At 35.1% G+C, this 24545-nt stretch overlaps 1 protein-coding gene across 1 annotated transcript in view; it reads right to left on the reverse strand.

Moving 5' to 3' along the window:
- Positions 1-1673: 1673 nt before the first annotated feature.
- The window catches only part of PARD6G (par-6 family cell polarity regulator gamma), a 149865-nt gene continuing 126993 nt past the window's right edge, over positions 1674-24545 (reverse strand). Inside the window, exon 3 of the mRNA XM_051970584.1 lies at positions 1674-5328. Coding sequence (XP_051826544.1) covers positions 4472-5328 — 857 coding nt within the window. The 3' untranslated portion in view covers positions 1674-4471. The remainder of the gene's footprint in view (positions 5329-24545) is intronic.

The following is a 24545-nucleotide window of genomic DNA, read 5'->3' on the forward strand; positions in this document are numbered from 1 at the left end:
CTTGAGATATTAACACAAAAGCTAGGCAGGATGGCATTCAGGTCTAGATTGAACCAGATGGCCTTTCAAAGCCCTGATAATTTCAATATTCCATGAAAGATCATTTTACCCGATAAATTATCACTTGAGGAAGAGGAAGGAACAAAAAACTGAGGTATTAAGGACTCATAGAATAGGTAACGAAATAGTTGATTTTTTTGAAAGATAAGATTCTGAAACTTGATCTTGGACAAAAGACCAATAAGCAATGAAGATAAAGAATTATGAAAAATGGAGATAAGGGGGAAGGCATATTTTTTTCTTTAATGTGCTAGAAATTAAAAGGTGACAGTTCATATATATATATGTGTGTGTGTGTGTGTATACATATATGTATATATACACACACATTGACATAATTAGACTTGTACTTTAGGAATATCAACTTGCAAGTGGCTTAGAAGTGAGTGAAATGTGACAAAATAGAGGTAATTAGAGTTGCTAGATGTGTCATGGTGGATAGGACCAGGCCTAGAATAAGGAAGACTCAAGTTCAAATCTAAGGACTCATTTATTAGCTGTGACCCTGGGTAAGTCACTTCACCTGCTTGACTCTGCTTCCTCAACTGTAAAATGCAGATAATAGCATCTACTTCCCAGATTTTTTGTAAAGACCATATAAGGTATTTGTAAAATGCATAGCATAGTGCCTGGCACATAGTAAGCATTTTTCAGTTGTGTCCAACTCTCGGTGACCCCATTTTAGGGTTTTCTTGACACAGATACTGGAGTGGTTTGCCATGTTTTTCTCCAGCTAACTTTATAAATGAGTTAGCTTCATTTATAAATGAAGAATTGAAGCAAAAAGGATTAAGTGACTGGGTGAAGATCACACAGCTAGCAAGTATCCAAGGCCAGATTTGAAATCAGGAAGATCAGTCTTGCAGTTCAAAACCAACTCTGTCTGAGCAAGTTTTTTAAGGGTGGAGAGATCAGGGCCTGTTGTAGGGAAGGAGTTAGCAAATATGGGGAGTTGTATAAGTTACATTACCTTTTCCCAGAGTCATATCAGATCTCAAAGATACCATTCCCATTCATAAAATACCTCTTCATTTTAAAAGTTTTTTGATTTCCCTGCCAGTGGAAAATAAATTTTTTTGACTCAAGAAATGAGTGCATCCTTAACACACATGATGTGGGTAAATCTGGATATTATTTGTCCTTAACTTTTGAATGCACTCAGAACTTTAGAGTTAACAGATGTCTTAATACCATCTTCTTCAGCTAGTCCCTTTGGAAGGGGTTGAGCTTATAGATCACCGAGTAGATCACTATGTGTCTTCAAGTTCTAATATTCTGTAGTTCTGTGATTTTTACCAATGACAAAACTAAGGCATGAAGTATCACCAGATGATAACATTGGAAGCCATTGCTACTGATTCCTAGTTAAATGTCATTAGCATAACATTGTGATACTTCTCATCCCTTTGGCTCTTTTGCCTCCCTTCATTCAAAATGGAGATTATTAGGCATGTAACTCTACTCTTACCCGTAACACGTAGTAATTTAGCAACATTTTAATCATTTAGGCATTTAACTATGTTATCAATAATATACATTAGCTTGCCAATGAAAAAAATATATAAACAAATTTTAATACACAGGCAAAGAAAAAAAATACTGATTCTTCCACATACAAAAACCAAAACTTTAATAAGCAATACTACAAAGTTCTTTTTTTTTTTTTTTTAAAGAAAATGACAAGTAGCCGAAGGTAGAAAAATACACTTTGTTCTTAAAATTGAAGACATTTCCAACTGAGTTTTCTTTTCCTTTTTAATAGCAATTTTCTGAATTGGGCAACAAAAGTAGGCTGATACAAAAGGCTTCTTGACTTTGGCCAAGAAAACAAATTACTAAATGAACCAAGCAAGTCAATAATGAGCAGTATATTCAGCATGATTGTTAGGGTTCACATGATGAAAACAACAGTTTGCTCAAGTAACATTTGCATTCTGGATGAGCTAAAAAAAAAAAAGTTCCATTGCATTTTTCATTACAATGTATTATATTCATCTTGCTTGAGTCTTTTCCCCTAGACCCCTAAAAGTAGGATCATCTCTGATCTCTATATTGTGGATCAGAAAAGCTTATTAAAGCTGTTTGCATCCCACAGTATAAAAAAAAAAAAAAAAAAAAAAAAAAAACTAGCACAGGTGAAGAGAACCACAACTACCAAAATACACAATTTCTGTCCGATATAAATATTTTCCAAAAGAGATTTTTTTTTCACATAATTCATTCAAAACTCCTTAAGTCAATTGTTTTCCTTCCAATATATAGTATATGCCATACATGAAATATATCTCAAAACAGTACTTCCTTTGACCAGTAAGTGGTGCTGATCTAAAAGGAATCAGGAATTCAGCAGCCTTAGCTTTTTGCATCTGTTGCAGTGTTTAAAAAAAATATTTTACACATACATATTTATACAAAAATTTATTTGGGATGAACTTTTCAAAGAATAGATGTTGAATGTGTTCCCGCCCCCCAATAAAATACATTTCATATAAAATTTAACTAGAGCATTAGGAAATCTTTAAAATTAGTTAATATGTAAACACATTCCTGGAAGAATAAAGGGGAAATAGCCATAAAAACTATGGAATTAGGATTTGCAAGGTAACATTGGTCTTGTTTGTTAAAAAGCAGTACGTTCTATATGACTTGCAAAAACTTATTAAAAAAAAACATGTATGCATACACATATGTACCCTATAAACATGTTTGCATACAAATGTGCACATGATCATATATGTATATATAGATGGCTTCATATAAATAATACATATATTCATACATAAATATATGTGAATATATGCATTGCTTCTATATATACATACAGACATATATACAATATAACAATATATGTATAAATACATGCATGTGTATGCATAAGCATATGTGTTCATATGTCTAGATGTGGCATACGTATATATCATGCTATATTTATACATATATGCATGTATATGTGGACAAACATGTTTATATGACATACACATATAATATATATATATATATTTATATACATTCTGAAGGCTACTTCACAACTTTTTGTAGCTATGGAGCACTGGAAGCATTAGTGGGATAAGTTCATACCCTTCTCAAAGAACACGTCTTTATGACACAGTTATTTGACTATGTAAATTCTGATTCATGTATATGTATACACACATTTATTAACATGTGTACATATGCATAGGCATTTCTACATACATATACAGACAGAAACTTGTGTGTTTATGCATACATATATTCACATGTGTACACACACATACAAATATTTATGCTTCAGCTCTGCTTCAGAACTTAAATATTCAGATGACTGTTATCCTCCAAAATAGTCACCTTGGGAGGCCACATACTTATCCCAAAGCACTGACATTGCTCAGATATTTTTGAAATTGCCTTCAGACATTGGGAAAAATCAAGTCTATGGGCTCTCTAGGTTCTTTCCTTCTTCTTTTTTTTTTTTTTTAAAACACTTCTTCCTGGTTTATGTGCCTAGTTATTTTTAGATGTTGGCAAAGAAAATCAAGTCCCTCCTTCAAAAGGGGATTTCAGAATTTTTAAAGTAATGGATGATACTATCACCTACCTTCAAATGCCTATTTTGATAATATTTATTGTAATGTAATTATACTGATTTATACAAATGGGAAAGATGGCATTTTTCTTTCTTTTTTTTTCTAAATATACTTATAGCTGTACCTTATAAAGATTCAGATATGTCTGTAAAAACATTCAGCCTTATTCCTTATACTTAAACCTTGTATGTAAAGTTAATGCATAGATGTACAAACCAAATTCACTTGTAAAACATCTGCAAATAAGGAGAGGGGATTTGCCCATGTGCAGTGGCCATTAATGATGTTGGCAAACTATATTTTTATTTAATTTGAGAGGTTGTACTTATTTTGAAATTCATTGTTCTTTAATACAACAATCAAACAATTTCATATTTCAAAAACTCTTAATAAGGCTTTTATTACATTTGGATGTGATATAATTGATTTGCAAATGGCCAGTTTTTGCATTTAAGCATTAATATAAATATAATTTATATGCATTTGCAAAGTCATTATAATTACAGAACACTTCTATTTTCCAACCTATCCCTTGGAAAGAACCGTGCAAAACAGGAAAAGGAAACTGAAGACAAACAAGAAAACACACAATTGAGTTCCTACTTATTTTTAAATGGGGTTTGCGACTTTCTGTGTTATTTCTCCCCCAGTGTTTTTTTTTTTTTTTTTGTAATGTGACCATTATGCATGTAATCAATAAGATTTCTTGCAGTTCTTTTCCTTCCATGTGGTGAGGTTTGTAAAAATATAGGTCCTTTCATCCTGGGTGTGTGTGGTTCTAGTCATCTCTGTTCTGAGTCACTTTCAGATCACAAACACACACAGAAGAGTACACAATGGAACCACTAAAGGGTGATCACTGTCCCATCCTCTTCAATTCCTCCCCTGGGAATGACCAGACTATGACGTGGATCTGATTTTAGGGAACTCAGTAGTTTGTGGAGATTGCCATTGCTTTCTCTACTGGAGTTGTTGAGTGTGAGATCCCTCTGTAGCCTGTGGCTGAAAGTCGTGCCATTGACCCGGGAAAGGCTGCTGGAAGGCAGACTTGGCGTTTTGGAGACATGCTGGGGCTCCAGAGCTCCTTCAATGACAATGTCGGTCTCTTCATCACTCTCCATTTCATCAGGGTGGAAGTTCTGTTCAGCATGGGAAGAAGGCAAGCTATGGTGACTGGCTGTACTGTCTGTTGACTGACCTGAGCTACCAGACATCCGGCTGCTACGAATAATATTGTTCCTTTGGTTGGCTGGCTTAACAGTAATAATGAGATTATGGCTGTTGGCAATCATCATGTCTGTGACCTGGTCAAGGGTTTTGCCGGCCACTTCAATCCCATTCACTTCTAAGACTTCATCATTCACAGCCAGCAGCCCTGTACTCTCAGCAAGGCCTCCAGGGACCATGCGGGAAATGAAGATGCCCGGGACTTTCTCAAGGCCTTGGGACGTCACCCGCACACTGGTCCCATCACGGATATAAAACCCAAGCGGCTTTTCACACCCATGACGGTACAGCCGGACCCTCCTATGGGTTTCAGGAAGGATATCCACATCAATGATAGAAGACACTGGTCGGAAGTCATGGGGCATGCTGATGTTGAGGTGAGGACGCCGGCGGAGGTTATCGTTACGAAGGGTAACCAGGACCTTCTTCTTCCTAGTTAATGTGCTGGTCCCAAAGTTACAGTAGTCTACTTCTTCTGAAACAACAAAAAATAATTAAAATCAGTAATGGTCTCCATTCACATAGATCACAGACTAATAATCCCTATTTCAGTAATGCTGGATGGTTTATGGGGGATTCAGTAATGCTGGATGGTTTATGGAGCGCTTTCTTTACAATCCACTAAAAGAAGTAGTTCAAGTATTTGAAACTGGGTCTCTTGACTCTTAATCCTTACGAACTGATACTACCTCACATTTAACAGATTGGCTAATATGACAGAAGAGGAAAATAGCAAATGTTGGAGGAGATGTGGGAATATTGAGACATCAACTGGTGGAGCTGTGAATGGATTCAATCATTCTGGAGAGTAATTTCGAATTATGCCCAAAGGGCTTTGAAATCATACATACCCCTTTAGCCAACAATATCATTCCTAGGTTTATATCCTAGAGATTTTTTTTTTTAAAGAAGCACCTATATGTAAAAAATATTTCTAGCAATTCTTTTTGAAAATTGGTGGGATGCCCATCAATTGAGGAATGGGCAAGCAAGTTGTGGTATATGATTGTGATATGAAAAATGACAAGCAGATGCTTTCAAAAGACAAAACCAAACCTGGAAAGACTTAGACAAACTGTTTCAAAGTGAAATGAGCAGAGTAGCACTATTGTACAGTTATTAACTTAGATAACTTAACTAGTCTCAACAGTATAATGATCCAAGATGATTCTAAAGAACTCATGATCAACAATGCTAATCACCTTAAGAGAAGGAATTGATGCTATCTGAATGCAGATTGAAGCATACTTTAAAAAAACCTTTCTTTTCCCTAGGTTTTATTTTGTCTGCTTTTTCACAATGTGACTAATAACGAAATGTTTGGCGTGACTGCATATCTATAGAGGAAGAGAAGATTTGTAGATTAAAATTTTTAAAAAGAATACTAAAATTTTATACATAGTTGGAAAATGATTTTTAAAAGATATAAAAGACATATTACCTCTTTTTAACTTCATGGTTTTTTTTTTTTTTTTAAATAATGTTGTTCCATTAGAAAATTAAATCTGGGAGCAGAAAAATAGTTTTGGGGGAAAGAAATCTGACATGAATTTGAAATTACAAGCTGGTTTAAATCCTGTTACTAGCTGAATCTTGCTCATCTTTGGGACCCCTCAGTAAAAGAGGAGGTTGCACCAGATGCTCTTTATGGCCTTTTCTAACTTTAAACCCTGTGATCTTGTCTTACTTAGCAATCCAATTCCAGTCACAAAGAAATACATTATAATTACTAACTTATCATTTGCTGTATTTTACTTTTTCTTCATCTCAACAAACTTCAAGGCACTGATTTTTGGGAATTATAAAAAATCCCTACTCAGTTGCTGCTAAGCAGCCTGCCAGAAAGACCCACATTTAGTTAAATACTTTGCATACTTGCTTCTTTTGGGAGTTCTCTGCTGATCTCTCTCAATGGCATCAGCTTTGTTTGGGTTGGTGAAAGTGTTTTCCAACTGAGAAGTTTGGCTAATTGACAGTTTCTTCTTCCTTCTACTTCCCAAGTGCTGGCAATTTTTCTGACATTTCTCTTTATATATGGAACCTTCCTCCTTAGCCTCATCCTCCAAATCTCAACCTTAATGAGGTGTCTTGAGAAAGAAAGTCCCTCAAATCTGTAGATACCTGAAAAAATCTTGTAGGTACAGAACCCTAGAATCCTGCCATTTGACCTTTGTGAGGAAATTGACCTACTTTATTTACAACTATTTCTATAAAACTCAAAACAACGGATTCATTTTATTGAAAAAATAGATTAGGAGTGGGAATTGTGACAAAAAACACGAGAGGAATTCAGAAGTTATCCATGGAATATGATTAAGTATATTCTTTTAAATAGCTATTTATGAAAAAAAAATTAAGACTGTCTCTAGAGCCTAGCTATAGCCAAAAAAGTATAATGTCTCTAAACAAGAAGTTATAAACCTCCTGAAATGGCATTAGGAGCATCAGCCACACCCACTGCTTAAACAGCTGCTTTTCATAGGACTTGCTGCCAGACAGAATGCCAAAATTCAGCCAGATAAGATTCTATAAACAAGCTGAATTCCTCGGAAAAGCAGGCAACTAGGCTCCTATAGAAACAATTTAAACTCTTACATTGTCAGTATGTGAGAGCTCTTGACTTCTTATTTCCTTTGGGAATCATGGAACATTAGTTGACAGCTTTGGAAAGTACTTCAAAGACAGAATCACTTCCACTAAGGAGAGCAGCCCTTCAGGCAGCTTGGGAAGGAAGCCAATGACTCATTAAGAGGGATGTGCATTGTCCCTCAGACCTGAAGATCACCATTACTGAATATTAAACAGAGAAGTCCTCCTACCAGTACTAAGGGACTCAAAATAGGAGGAGGAGCTCCAGAGATAACACTATGGCTTCCTGTACCATAGGTATAACAATTGTTGAGTTTGAGCTGAAAAAAACCTGAGTGGTTGTACAGCTCAACCTCTTCTTGGGCAGCTGGATGGGAGCCCCTGACCTGCAGTCAGGAAGACCAGAATTCAAATGTGGTTTCACAGACCTACTAGTTGTGTGATCCTGACCAGCTCACTTAACCCTTTTTGCTCAGTTCTCTCATCTATTAAATGAGCTGGAGAAGGAAATGGCAAACCACTCCGGTATATTGGCCAAGAAAAGCCCAAATATGACCATGAAGAGTCAGATGTGACTGAAACAAATGAACAAGCTCAACTTCCTCATTTCACAGAAGAAAAAACTGAGACCCAGAGCAAGTATTATATTAAAAACTAATCTACTGAAGTAGATCCTCTCTCCTAACCTTTCAAAGATGGACAATATTCCCAATAATGTAGCCAATTAAAAATATGTTGTTTTAATATAGGTAATATATGTGGTTTATCTGGAAAAGATGATCGTGCAGAACATATCCAATTCAACCTACTATTCTAGCCTATTAAAATCTTGTTGATTCCTATTAATCTCTTTGTTATATATATTCCCTTATGTATTGCTATAATCATGCCATAATCTCCAGGCTTAAATACAAATGCCTTAGCCTAGAATTTAAGGCCATCCAAAACCTCTTCAATCTGTCCTTCCAACTTTACTTCCAGCCAATTAAGCCTACTGACAATTGCCTTAGGTCACCCTGTTCTTTTCTTCTGCCTTGTAATCTTATAGGCTGCAGTTAATTGATTTGCCCAAGATCACACAACTAACTATATAGTATCCCACAGTACCTGGCATAGGTACTTAATAAATGAATGTATGAATGAATAGATGGATAGAAGAGCTGTGATATTTTTACCCCTGAATATTTTCCACTGATCTAACTTGGAGGGAAAAAAAAATGGCTATAAACAGGAGCCTAGACCCATTTATATTTTCAAAATTCGAATTCAAGTGATAATTGTTATTAAAGGCTTTTAGTGTCTATGCTAAAAATTAAAAGCAAAAGTTTGGCTGAGTCTTTTTTGTTTTCTCTTGAGGCTATTTTACCCATCACAGTGAGATTCTGGGGATTAATATAATTACTTATTTGATTTTGAGCCCGGATTTCCCTATTTGGAATTTCAAACCACTTTTAGAATAGTTGTTGTATACAAACAAACAAGAATCCAAGCCAGACTACAGTCACAACATCTTGGCAGCCCATTCTTGGCAGGGCAATCATAGACAGAAGACAAGAAAAGGTTATTAACAAGAACTGTAAGTATTCCCCAGAGCAGACAAGTTTTTCCAGCACTTGTGACAGTTCTTTGAATGAACTCTTCCTGGATGTGAGAATTGGGACTGGCTATGAAGGGAATTCTGTAGCTTTGATCATGAGAACAGGACTCCCATCTTTCTCCAAAACCCTGGGCTGATAAACACCTTAATTACACTATGGGAAACAAGAGCTGGAAGGCAGTTATCCAGCTGGCTTGAGCTGGACAATGGAAGATCTTACACCATCTCTCACATAAGTAAGCAGTCCTTGGCAAATGGGAAAACAGAAGACTCTCATAACTTATTACCATAGAGGACATTTGAGTAGAGTGGTGAATGAGGCTGAAGAATGAGTTTTTGAAACAATGAAAAAAGCCCTGATCAAGACATTATCTAATATTTATATTTTAGTAATTTATTCTATTTATATGTATTACATCCATCACATTCATATTAATGCATATTATTTTAAACTTTTATTTATATAACAAAATTTAATAAAAACCATTACTTTAAAATTTACTACTTTAATCTTTCTTCTTACCTAGCCAACTCCCTCCCAACTGTCTAAGTCCTACAACTTATAAAACTACCTAAATTGTTATCTCTACAAAAGCCCTACTCTGATGGATAGTGCTGCTGGTGGTGCAGAAGAGCCTAGCAGTGTTTAGTAAGCTAGAAAGAAATAGAATATGATTCTTATATCAAAGAATATGTGCTCTAGAAACATCAGACTAGCTTGGCATTGAAAATTGTATCAGCAGTACATTGTCCAATGGGTGATGAATTCTTTGCCCTAGTAATATACTGCACCAATTTCACAATATCACCTTCTAGGGCATGATTCTACCAAAGCCAAGTGTATCAAATCTGAATTCTTGTGCCTTTCTAATGTTAGTGTCCACAAAACCCATAATATTAGAAAATTAGAAAGCAGTCATCTTGTAGAAATTTTGATTCTTGAATGCTAGTGCCTTATCAAATCACACACTGAATTAGTGATTTTAAAAAATGATCTCTCATCATCTTTACCATTCCAGGTAAGCCATGTTTTAATCAGGCTGTCATCATACCCTGTCCTCCACCCTCTTCTTAAACCTGCTTCTTAGCATCTGCTGACACTCTTCCCCAAATCTAGAATCCCTGTTAGCTACATTCTCCTTCAAGACCTACCTTCCTAAAAAAGATACCTCTCAACCCATTCAGATCTCTTTCTCATATTTTCTTAACACACCAAGTCTACACCATTCAATTTAGGACACGATAACACTGTCTCGATTACTATCTCACTTTCTGTTTCACTACATTTTCTCTCCAGTAATTCAATTTTATTTCAATTTAACAGACGTTTATCGATATCTTCTATAATTAAAGCATTATTTTGGACAGTGAAGATGCAAAGATTGGTGTAAGAACCAGCTCATGTTCTCACACAGTGTACAAGTTAAGTCCATGGAAAATTCTAGGATAAATAGCATAACATACATTGAGGTGGTGGGGAATGGGAATGGAGGTAAAGGGGAAGATTAGACTCACAGGTGACATGGTACCTGACTTAGGCCTCAAATGAAAGGAGGAAGAGGCCCTTTTGTGCCTGGCACATGGTAAATGCTAAACTAATGTTTGTTGATTGCCCAATTCCAGGCATAGGAGATGGAGTGAATATGAGAGAGAACATTAAAAAATAGAATGTAGAAGAAGGAAAGAATGAGAAAAGATATAAAAATTGAGCCAGAGGGGAAATTTAGAAGTAGAATTTAGAAGAGAATTTAGAATAAGTATCTATATAGCACCTACACCTACTAGTCACTGTAGTTTACTATCTCATTTAGTCTTATAATAACTCTGAGAGATAAGTAGTGTTATTATTTATAGTTGAGGAAACGGAGGCAAACAGAGGAGCCCTGGGTCATTAAATGTCCAAGACTGGATCTGAACTCAGGTCTTCCTGATTTCAGACCCAAAATTCTGTCCACTATGCCAAATAGCTACATGAAGTTATTGAAGATCCTCATGTTTCTCAGAAAATGATCTTGAACATCTTAAGATAATTGGGGTTTCTTTTGGGTTACATTTTTTTACACACTCGTGCCTATAAGGACAGTTCTGGAACCAAAGGAAGAATTGAGTAATCTGTTTATTCATTTGTAGAGGAAGGGATTTTATTTCCCTTACTCCAGCTCACATTATGTACTCAAGGAATATTGCTTAATTTTTGCCAAGTATGATGGCACACACCTGTAATGTCAGAAGCTGAGTCTGGCAAATCTCTTGAGCTCAGGGGTTCTGACTCGCAATAAGCTATGCCAATCATATTTGTCTGCCAAGTTCAGCATCAGTATAGTAAACCCCAAGAACAGGAGAGCATAAGGTTAAGTAAAGAGGGGCGAACCAGCTCATCTTGGAAACTAAGAAGTCAAAGGATCCAGACAAATCAACAAGGTTTCTTTAACACCAACATTTTAAACTGTTGTAACTTTAATTTCTACTTAGGTCTTCAAAAGCTGTTTCTCTGCCATATCAGAAAGTTTGGGTAGATTCTTTGTTAAGAAGTATTTCTTTTTTCGTTCTTTAAGCTGAGGCAATTGGGTTAAGTGACTTGCCCAAGGTCACACAGCTAGATGTTATAAAGTATTTCTAACCACCTAATGTGCTTTGCCAAAAATAAGATGCGTCTTATTCTTTTAAGTCCTTTCAAAACTAAAAGACCTACCATTTTGTCACCATCTGGATGTGTAAACAAATGCCATCCTTTTTCCTTTGTGTTTATCCTTCTGAAACCATGACATAGGGAGGGATCACAGTGTAATGACACCATATGGCCAAGTCAGCTCTAACAAAAATATACTGAATTAATCATTCGTTTGTTTCTGTTCCCATATAATGGACATGCGTGCATGCAGACATGCCAAAACAAAACTTTCAAGACTCAGGTGTGTAATCTTCAGAAAAACTGCATTAATGACTTCATTGCTTATGTTCCCTGTCAGGTTCTTTTGGAAAGGCTAAGATTCTGAAACTTTTTCAGACTTTATTAACATGAGGAAGAACTGTTCTAAGCTCTTGAGTCACAGTTCTACAACAAGACTTTTAGAAAGAATCATGGTTCTACTTTTAGAAGAATGGAAGAGTACAAAACAGGCTCTAACATTCCTAGAAGGTTTGATGTTGTGTTCCAACAGTGAAGATGGGTGAAAGAACCTTCCAATTCAATTAATAATCATGAAGCAAATAGTGAATAGGTTTAATATTCAAACAATCTATAACCTCATACAATGGGTGATGAATTCTTTGGCCCTATATACTCCATGTTTTCATTGTACTTCATCTTTTTTTTGGTAAAGAATTTAGATTGCAAAATCATTAAAATCAATTTCTCTCCATTAATATTAACAAGTTATTTAAAATTATGAAGTCTAACATTTAAATGGCTTTATTGATGAAAGTAGGAAGTAGAGTACAGGGGAAAGAATGTCGACACTGGAGTTAATGGATTAATTCCTATCCTTAACTTTGTGCAAAACTGGGCTCCAGTTTCCTGACCTAGGCTACGGAAAGGTAGATTGAATGGTTTCTAAGATGCCTTTAGCTCTAGTTTATTAGTATTTAAACTTCTTAAATCACCAACTTGCATAATTATATCCATGATGAATTAATTATAAAAGATTCTACATTGTTATTTATTGTGAAAGCAGGACATAGAAGTACTTTCTACTCAGAATTTTAAAGTTCTAAATCTTTTAAGTGATTAATCAATAACTCTTCCATTTTGAATCATGATCCCTGGAAAGTAATTTTTTAAAAAAACAGTTACCATACCCCACACCAATATCAAGTATTGATCAATCAAGAAAGCCAATTGTAAATATAAAAAAGTCATTTTATATCTGATGTTATCAGGAGTCAAAATGTAACTGGAAGAACTAAATTAACTTTCTAATTACTGCCAATTCATTATAAATAACTGTTAATTGAAAATAATATAACACTTTAAAGATTGCAGGATGATTTGTAATGAATAGGAGATGCAAAATGCCAAATGTTAAAGAACTTTTGAAACCATATATTTTTATTAATATTCATCAATGGTCATGATCTCCCTAGTTTTTTAAAACATACTTAATACATATAAAAGATATCTTGAGGTGGGACTGGAGATTGAATTTTCCTTAGGATGGCCATAACAAAAACTTGAGGCCAATTTATCATTTACTTCAATCACAACGCTCCCCACCTCAACACTTATAAAGACAACATCATTTGGTTAAATTAAAAAAAAAAAATTGTCTGCAAACTGAAGTGGGATCTTGTCTCAGAAAAGGAAGAAAACTTTAGGTGATCATTTCCTTCTAGCCCCTAGTTTTACAGAGAAGTGACTTGCCTAAGAGAACATGCAGCAAATAGCAGAGGGGGAAATCAAAGTAAAGTTAAACTAACACTGAGACCAACATGCATTCTGCAGGAGAGGTAGTAGGAATTTCAAAGTATAACGATCAAGTGTTTTGTATTTCATGATTTTCATCATGTTTTCCTTTAAATGTAAATAGCATATAATACAAGTCCAAATATAGATCACCCTTTCCCCCAAATTTGACAAAGAAATTCTGAATACAGTCTAGAAATCTGTTCTAGTCCCATACCAACCAACCAAACAACACTAGCTCAACATAGACCAATATAGAACCCATTCGCTCCCTCTCTCCCCCGCAAAAAGAATCATTATTAATCTGCTGTTATAATACTTTTTCTGGAAGATACATAGGTGCATAAAATTAAACATAGGAAGCAAAGTAGTGAATGCTTGTCATCCTGCTGAGTCTGGTAGATTGTTTGAATCAGGCATCATGACATGCAAGTTCCCCAGATAGATGGGAATTTGTATGAAATTTAACACCAAGTCAGGGTGAGATAAAGAGACCCTCGCTGCCAAAAAGACAAACAAAAAGAGAGATATTTGGATGGATAAATAGGTAAGAACTTGAATGAATAAATGAACACATAAATAACTTTTAAGAAATAAGATAGTAAACAATACAAGAACCAAAAGGATAATATTTATTACAGAAATGAAAGCATCCCTTCTAGATTAGGGTAGTTGGCGAAGAAGATAGGACTTCAAAAATAAATAAGATCTGGACAGACAGAAAGATAGAACATTCGGGGGAGGGGGGGAGAGTTTTCAATCTCCCAATGCAGATGAACCCTCACGATCTTCTTACCAGCTGCTGTACAACAGAAAAAAATCCTTCCTTTCCAGATAGAGAGGGAGGTACCTGGCAGGGCCCACAAACAAGTCCTGGGGCATATTAAGGAGTGCCATTGATAGAGCCCTAAAAGGAGGTAACATCCTGTCCTTCTTCTCAGAGACTGCCACTGTCACTGGCCTTGAATGCTGGGTCAGCTAATTCTGAGATTTGCGAACAAGGTGAAGAGAATATGTAGGTTATTCTCAAGTAAGAGGAAAGGGCCATTTCATAACTTGTTGGCCACTCAGATCTTTGTATGCTGACACGCAGGAGAGTGCTTATATGTGGTAAGAGCTTAATATTTGTGGAATGAATGATGAATGATTAAATATCTCATTTGTCTACATATAGCCACCCTTCCTCCAATAAGATTATTTTTTGAAAGGAAAATTTGTTTTGGAAGGAAAATACAGAATTATTAAAATATACATATTGAAAAATAGCCCATTGAAAAATGGGCTATTTTAGGTTTTCCTTGATAGATTAGGGGGAGGGGAATGATGGTCTACATTTGGACTTAGTGTATGATGTTCAAATTAAAAGGAAAACAGAAAGAACTAAGTTTTTGTTTGTTTGTTTGGTTGGTTTTTTTTAAAGAACCCCACAGATTCCCAAATAAGTGTAGTGGTTTTGTGCTGGAAAAAATGACATGGAGGTATCTCAAATAATGATAATAGCTCACATCTACATAATATTTTAAAGTTGCAAAACACTTTATATACATGACCTCATTTGATCCTCATAATCCTGTCAGTATCCCATTTTATAAATGAGAAAACCAAGGTTAAGTGTTTGTTCTAGAACCATAAAGCTAATCAAGTAGCTGAGCTGTCACTGGAATCTAGGTCTTTTTTGTCACCAAGTCCAATATGAAAACCAAGGTTAAATGTCTTCCTCTAGAGTCACACAGCTAGTTTAAGACCTAAGACATCATTCAAACCCAGGTATTTTTTGTCTCTTCTATCCAATAATCAATTATAAACTGCTTTCTCTTCTCATATAAGAGGTTAGCACATACTTTTTTTTTTCAGTATTGTGAGCTAAGAATGGTTTTTATAGTTTTATTAAAAAAAAAAAGCTTTGTTTTATAAAATTCAAAACACACACAAGCTGCATTTGACTTAGACCATAGTTTACAAACCATTGTATTATGACTACTACTTTGAAACCTAATGCTAAAGTGAGAGGGGGAAAAATCTGTATCTTTCCAGATGAAGAAATAAGGAAATAAGATAGTATCTAATCTCATCCGGCATTCACCCATGGAAGCTGAAATACATGGTACAGGCCCTATTATTTATCAACATATGATGCTGGTGTTTCTCTTCCTATTTTCTTTCCATTCTCCATGAGTTATGGCAAAGTATAGTGAGTGAACCAGCATTTTCCACTCTTTTTTCCATTGTGGAAAAATTGTTGGGGGGGAAAAAAAAAGAATGTTTCCATTTATGAAATAACTTACCTTTTTTTTTTTCTTTTTTTTTTTTTGGTCTCTAGGATTGTGGTTGAATGGAGCTCTCAGGGATAAACATCATTATACCAACCTAGATCAATTCTTCTGCAGTCTATTAGTCTTAGAAAGGTACCTGGGTACTTTCCTGAAGTGAAGTGATTTCTCCAGAGAAACAGAATCACTGTTACTTGTCACAGAGGTAGACCCTAGTCTTCCGGAATCTTAGGCCTACTCTATTTACTAGGCCTTCCTTTTTCTTTAAACAAACTGACTTAAAACTTATACAAAGAAATTATACATCAATTATGCCATTTAACACATCTTATTTAACATTTTCACTAAAATAAAGACTATCTTTCTTCTTTTCCCTCTACTTCTAGATTCATCCACAAGAGATGGAGAAATAAGAGCAGGGTTTTGATAGAGAAAACTTTTTTTTTAAAGTTAACTTCATAATATATTACTTATTTTAAAAGATTTGGGTTAGGACAAAAGTAAATTAGAATCAGAAATTCTAACTCTGTCCACTGTTGGCTCTGGAGTTAAGAAGACCTAACTTCCTCAAATGCTTACTAGCTGTGTAACCCTGGGCAAGTCACTTAACCCTTATATGTAAAATGAGTTACAAACCACTCCAGTATCTTGGCCAACAAAATCCCAAATAGGGTCACAAATAATTTTTATCTATTATATTTCTTTTTCATGATATCCTTTTATATAATAGTATTCAATTAGCCAGGTTCTTCTAATTATTGTAAAAACAAGGGGATAATCCTTTAGTTTCGTAAAACCTATTTCCTAAATACCTTTTCACAGTAGTGTCAACTGCCAAGGGTAGGGTTTTTTGTTGTTGTTTTTTTAAACCAAAGCCACATTTTTGATCTTCTTCTATATTTTCGTACCAAAAGTCAACAGTTAAGGGAGAAGAAATGTTTTTGAAGCCAATCATGTCTACCCACCCACTTGCCACACCCTGCTTAACATTTTCACTAAAATAAAATGTATTTTTCTCTTTTTCTTTCCACTTCAAGATTTCATCCATAAGAGATGGAGGAACAAAAACACCAGTAGAGGTAAAATGGTTAATAATATTTGTGAATCAAAAATATCTTGTTAAATAATCCTCAAAGATCATGATGGGGAATTCATATGTATGTGCTTTAAAAAGGTTTTAAACTATTCCACCTCTTCTAACTTCGAGCAAGGGTTTTTGCCCTCCCACTGGAGTGAAAAGGGGTGTGAAACCTGTATAACCAGTCTCTTTCACATTTTCTGAGTGACATCTCCCTTGGCACAAGAACCTGAAGAACCAGGTTTCTAGAAATGGAGAAAACTTAAAATAAGTTAAGAAGTGTAATTCTCTGAAGGCTTCCCTCTTTCTGTCACATCTGGGGCCTGGGAGAAGGGAGAAGCTGGAGGAAGGGGGATGAGTACAAGGAATTTGGCTACTTGTTCTAATCCAAACCAATAAGATATTTATCAAATGCCTGATATATATGATTGTGCAATCACAATCATATATACTTGTATGTACTTGAGACATTAGGGAAGTAAATACAAAACAAAACTTGATCCTGTCACCTAGAAATTACTCTCACCTCAAAAAATATAATTTCCATGGAAACTGGTATACCCCAACATTATGACTTGGATGATGGAACTGTGCACTTACCCCACTCCATTGGAAGTCTGTTTCTTCCTCCAGTTAGATCCTTACCACAATAAATGCCCTTGTTTCCTTTTTAAAGAGTAAGTAGTAGGTGGTTGCTGCTGGATTTATTCATTTATTTATTTTTGCGTGCACTACATTCTCCTTTTATCTTTCAGGATTCTCTAAGTCATGATTAAGTACAAAAATAGCTCCTTTTTAAAAGCACCAAATACATGCTTTGCATATATGTACCAAAGTAAAATATGTTCCAATCCCTATACCTTCAAGGATCCATAATTTGTTATATTTTCCTCCCCTATGGAGAGGATAACTTTTACATGTTATTTTATCTTAGGTGATAGCCTGCATTAGTGATATTGCTTCCTCTCCAAGTCCCACTCCTCCATAAAACATCCCCACCCAACCCCATGTTCAGATGTCTAGTGATGACCTAAGTCAATGGGTAGGCATTCTGTCATTAGTAAACTTATCAGAGCTAGCACTCTACTAGTATGGCCCCAGTGAACCCAGTGTTATTTTCCCATCACCATAAGCCATAAGTGGAAATTTATGAATTATGTATTTTTATTGATGTTGTCAGAATGCAGCGAATATTATGTATGCATAGTGCTTTCAATAATCCACTCCCCATCTCTTTAACACCAATATTTTCCTAGCAATACTATTTGGATGATCTCAAAGGAATTAAAATTCTAGTGAGTCAAAAAGTCAGTGGGGTATGCAGCTTATTTGCAATGATGGTTAAATTTTATTCAGGATACATATGACAGTGAAAGAATTGAGTAAATAATGTAATAAGAATGAGAGATGATATAGAATATTTTGCATATCATTTTGGTACCCTGGAATTTTTTGATAATAAAACTTTTATAAATAGTACAAAACTACTACTACTCAGTGATCCATGCAGACATATGAACACTTTTACAGATTATAGTTACAAACAATCTGAATGCACCTTACTTTGGAATTCTTTATAAACAGTGAACATACTACATATAGTCTTTAACTAGGAATGTATCACACAGGAATGCCCAGTATCACACATCTTACCCACAGTGAGCTGTGGAGGAATGGTGGAGGTGTGAATACATACTCCATACTGTCCTTTGGTAACCTAAAGATCATGTTTCCTTTTAGTGAGGAAACCCAAAATGAGGTTAGTCACTTTGTCAGGAGCTCTGAAATTTTCACTTGTTCAAAAAGGAAACATCTTGACAACCTCTGTATACAGGTCCCCTGAATGTCACACGCACTGTGTCTATGAGTTTTTGTTTAAAAAATCAGGAAAAATAAAAAAAGTAGAACCATCCTATGAATCATATAAATCGCCTGCTTGTCGGGGCAAGTTGCATTTAAACAATCTGGAGAGGATCGGCAGGCAGGAGGAGAATTCAGTAATTTCCGGACTAGGGTTATCACAGCTGGACACTGGATTCAAAAGATGAAATGGCCAACACCTCCTGATTCTTTTCCCAGCTAACATGGGAAATTATGGAAACTATGGACAAATAACACTATTAATATTCCCTAAACCTAATGCTTACCTTGTGCACCCTTCCAGTAAACATGATTATTCTCAACTCTGTCCCCTGTTTTTTTCAAATGCCTGAGAAAACTTAAAACTTTTATCCAGGTTGGTTCTTTTGACTTTTTTTAATGAAATCATAATTCCCTGTATTCCACACCCTCCAGGAAAAGAGAAGTGACTTAACCATATAATAATGTTAGCCAAGAGCTCCCAGCACATACTCATTATCAGCACACAGCCTATGAACACGGCATTGTTAGCTCCACACATCGTGGGATGGTGTTGGAGACGAGACTGGTCACATTGTGCAAAGTCAGCCTTATTCCTTTCACAATGGGAGCTTTTTGTGATGGGGCTGATTTCTAAAAAGAAAGCTTCATAAATGATAGAACCAAGTAAGCAAGTTAACTGAACTCAGATTCAACTCTGCCAAACTTAAATAATGAAAACAAATGGAGGGAGATTGGTGGTTTGGCTTGTATCACCTGGGCCTGGATGGTCCCATAACCAGCAGGAACTGATTCTCACCCAGCTCCAATGAATGACTCGTTAATATTTAGTTTTTGTACTTAATTTAATGCCTAGTATTGTATAGACAGGACTGATTTAAATAATTTAATGTGACCTTAGCTAACAGTTATACTTTCTGGGAAGAATGTTGTCATATTTATCACAGATGATGAAAAATGATGTAGGTAACCAAGGATCTGGAAAACACGGTAATAGGTTTGTTAAAGTGGCAGACAGACTCCCCCTCAAGGTTTTCCCTCCTGTGACTATAATAGCAAACATTAAAATTACTTGGACCCATCAAGATTTTATTCTGCTCTTTTCTTGACAGAACTGAAGGAACAAAAAACACATATTTTGTCAATGTACCTGTCATTATGAAGTGTTTTCTCATATTCTTACAGATATTAACCTATGACAAACTCATAACTATAACTCTCTGACTTGAGGCATATATCTTTTGGGTTCTCAGAAGACCTTAAAAAATTTTGTTGACACTCCATAACTCACTTCAGGTTGGATCATTCAGATGGTTAATAAACATTAAGCACCTATCTTAGGGAGCTGATGAAGATCACCTATTAATATTTCTAGGAGGTATTAGGGACCAACTCTCAGAGACCAAGCCTAGGAGCATGACATTGGATATGGAAGTTAGTCAGAAGCAAAGGGAATGATTATGAATGGGCTATGAATAGCCACGATTAGAGTGCTGAGAATTTTTCTTTCTTTATATTCATTGTTTTATCATGGGGGCCACAGATTAGGTGGCTAGTGTGACTGGCTGCTTATAGATATTTCAGTTTACTTTGAGGTTGGACTCTACTAAAATCCACTTCAACCCCTTGCTGGGATGTGGAGGTAATCTTGGCCTTTCAAAGGCTACAGAAGCAGAACACAAGCTCTGACAGGTCCTGAGCTGTGTATCTATCATTAACTTACTGTGGCCAAAGATAATGCTCTTTGGACTGGAAAGGACAGCACGAAAAATGACTAGTGGGATAGTTAAAACTCTTGATAAGAAGGAAGGTGTGAGAGATCACTCAGCTGCCCCTGTTAAATTCATATTTCTCTAAGTACTGAAAGAATAGGAGAGGTCCTTATACAGAAGAAAAGTAAATGGTCTAATTTCCCAAAAGTGAATATAGTAAAGTGCATAATCTATAGGCCATTGACCTTGATTTTGATTTCTATAAAAAATTCTAGAACCTTATCAAAGAAAAAATTTGTAAGCATTTATATAAAGAAGAACATGGCTTTAAAATAATTGATCTGTAGACTTCATTTTCCTTGTTGATTTTCCCTCAAGTGTCAGGATCTACATTTTTGATTTGCAACCAAATGGTCCAATGGGACTGAGTTACCCCTGCTAGAGAAATCTGTAGGTTGTTGGAATTGTTTTAAATATTTGAATGCTTTAAACATAGATTAACTCAAAACTCATAGGAGTGGGGGAATATAATCTTAAAGATGAAATCCTCACCATCACTTCATGATGATCTTTCTCTTTTCTGACTAGTCCTAAGTGATGTATGTGTTATTCTTAGTTATGTTAAATTGAATAACATTGAAACATTTCAGCCATTTTTCTCCCCTTAGGGCAAAACACCCAGAATCAAAATTCAGTAAGGTTCAAAGACACAGGAAGTGTCTTTAAGACTTTAAGACCAGAAATTCACACATTTTCTTTAACTTGGCTTAATTGCTTTGAAAGAGAGATCTAAGCTATGGGAGATATCAAAAGCTTAGGAAATACCAAAACTATTTGTTTTCTGGAGTTATCTCAAATTATCTTCTCTGTACCAGGAACCAAGTGGCTCATTTTGGCTTCAAAAGTCTTTTAGCTAGAGCACAAGCATCAAAGCATATTATCTTATATGTACAAGTGACTTCATGCTCCCATTTCCTTCCCGGGGAAGTTGCTTACCTTGCTCTGGTTAGATATCAAACGAACCTAATTTGCATTACCACTAATAAAAAACTACAACAGAAAAATATATTATCCAATAAGGAAAATCTTGCACAGAGACATCATGATTATATTAAGACTGTTACAAGTAGGAGTAATCAAAGAGTTATCAAACTGTGCATACTCTTTGATTCAGCAGTATTTTTACTGGGCTTGTATCCAGAGATCTTAAAGGACAGAAAGGGACCCACATATGCAATGTGTTTGGAGTAGCTCCTTTTTGTAGTGGCAAAAAAAAACTGGAAACTGAGTGGATGCCCATCAGTTGGAGAACGGCTGAATAAATTATGGTATATGAATGTTATGGAATATTGTTGTTCTATAAGAAACGACCAAAAGGATGATTTCAAAGAGGCCTGGAGAGACTGACATGAACTGATGCTAAGTGATATGAACAGAACTAAGAGATCTTTATATATAGCAACCATAAGATTATATTATGATCAATTCTGATGTATGTGACTCTTTCCAACAATGAGATGATTCAAACCAGTTCCAATGATCTTGTGATGAAGAGAACTACCTACACCTAGAGATAGCATTTTTACTCTTTTTGTTGTTGTTTGCTTGCACTTTTTTTCTTTTTTCTTATTTGATTTTTCTTGTGCAGCAAGATAATTGTATAACTACATATGTATATATGTAGTTATTGGATTAAAAAAACAAAACAAAACAAATAGGAGTAGTATTGGAGGAACCATGGACTAGACAACCTCTGGTCCAGGGATCTGACAATGCTTGGTCCAAAATGTTTCATTTTTGGCTCTACCAATTTTGCTCAGGAATATAGGCTCTCCCAGCCATCCCATCTTGGGATGTTTAAAAGAATCACTGGAGAGTAAAAAGGGGTTGGATTTTGCTATCTCATGACCTTTCTTAATTTATTTCCTTTCACTGTCCATAGTAATTTATTTCATGTAGTCACTTTAAATTTACAAACAAAACTGTCTAATTTATTATAATACTAATAGTTTCTTCTATTAAAGTTTTTGGCTATTTCTCTAAGGCTTACAATAATGAAGAAAACCTTTAAATAAAGATTGCTTTAAATCCAGCAGCTATCATTTCATTTACTTGTGTGAAATAATGAAGAATTTCAAGAAATTTAAGCTCCTGGGGATAGGAAGATGGGATGGGAAGAGAGAGAATGTTTTCCTTCGTCAGTTCAAAGACCAAAAGAAAAAATGAAATGCGAGGTAGAAAGAGGGAGGAAGAAAGAGTGATATGGGCAAATTTCAAATATATGTAATATAACTTTACTTAGAACCCTTTACTGATCTTAAAGTTACCTAGAAAACAATTTCCAACATAACTTGATAATAAAAGTTTTGGTATGTTAGTATATTTCATTATAATTATTTTTATCCAGTTACTTTTAAATGTCTAATTTTGTTTTAGCATTAAGCTACATGCTGCCAAATTTCTTGGAATCTACTATTGGGGCAGAAATTTATGAGACATTATATAGCTATCAAAATTATAGTATACAAAACTATATGCTGAATAATTATAATGACTAAAAAGATAAAGAAGCACTCCTTTCTGGAGATGGAAGAGCAAAAATGTGTTAACATGCAAAGTTAAATGATATAAATGATATGTTCTTTGTTTTATTTCTTTTTTCTTTTCTTTTTTTAAACCAGGGAGAACTCATTTGTGAGAAGAAGGAAGGAATATTTGGGGAGATATTGTTAGGGAAGTATCTGGAAATGATTCACCTACAAAAGACATCAATAAAAATTTTAAAAAAAATTTAAGTTATATGATGTCTTGTAGGTATCAAATAACTATATAAAACACTTCTTTTTCAGGAAAGAAGCTGGGGGTGGGGGGTGGGGGAGTGATGCCTAATCTCACTGAATAAAACTTTTGCCATGAGAAATTTTGATCTAATCAGATATCATTTTCTGATCCCATTTCCCAAATTGTTTGGTAAAAAATGAGTACAAGAAAAATATTCCAGTGACATTTTCTCCTTTAAATATTAAATATGAAACCATGTATGCAACAATGATATGTTTCACATAGGAGTAGTCTGTAATGAGAAGAGACTGAATTTCCTGTATTTTGTACTAAAATTTTAATAGTATCTATTGCCCCACTCCCAGAGGTGGGATCTATCAATGAGCATTGTGATGGAGTGGGGAAAGTATTCTATTTGGAACCATAGAATGAGGGTTCAAATTCCAATTTTATTATTTGCTACAGGTGTGACCCTGAGTAAATGACTTAAGTTAATCTCTATACACTTCAGTTTCTCCAGATATAACATGAGAGGATTTGATTAGCTTTGTTCTATGATCCTACATTATGACCATAGCAGATTGAGCTTTGTTTCCACTTAATATATTCATATGTTTCTGCTGTTTTCTGTAACTTTAATTTGTAACAGCTTCAAAAGCAATTCATTGCAGATGGGGTCCTCCACTTATCCTACTAGATCTCGGATGACAAGCCTCCCTGACAAGCAAACCTCATCACATTCAGTCCTAAGCAGTGAATTTATTTCTGATCTTAAACAACTCTTAAATTTCTGTCTCTGAATCATAGTTCCGTGAGATATACAAAAGTACAAACTGACAATTTTCTTTCCTCTTATTTTGCATTTGATCTGGAACAATGTTTAAATTGTTCTATTAAACTATTAAACAGTTCATTTTATGTGGTCCACTTGCAGGGAGAAATGAATCTAGTAGCTTTAAGTACCTTTTGCACTTATCATCTGTATTTTTCTTTGAAAATATTTACTTTTGCCATGAAGAATGAAAACATATACAAGTCAACTTTTAGGCCAATGACAAATTGAATTAATGGCTAATGGGCCTTAAGTGACTTCCTAATTCTGTGGGAATTGCCAGATTATCTGTTTGATGCTCCCAGAATATGCTGGAATGAAAGGTAACAGTGAATCTACCTTATTAAATATTTTTTAAGTTTATGTTTTTTGTTTATCACAGTTGCTAATTTCCTCCCCATTGTGAAATATGTAAAATATTTAAACACACTTGGGACTGCAAATATTGAGGTTGGATATTCACGATGCACTCAATTTATCACAGAGTAGTCATACACTTGAATGTGGTCCAGTAAAGACTGCTGATGGAACCTAAATGACAAATAACCATGACGTGATATTCAATAATAGA

This window comes from Antechinus flavipes, chromosome 1 (assembly GCF_016432865.1).
Source record: "Antechinus flavipes isolate AdamAnt ecotype Samford, QLD, Australia chromosome 1, AdamAnt_v2, whole genome shotgun sequence".
NCBI lineage: Eukaryota > Metazoa > Chordata > Mammalia > Dasyuromorphia > Dasyuridae > Antechinus > Antechinus flavipes.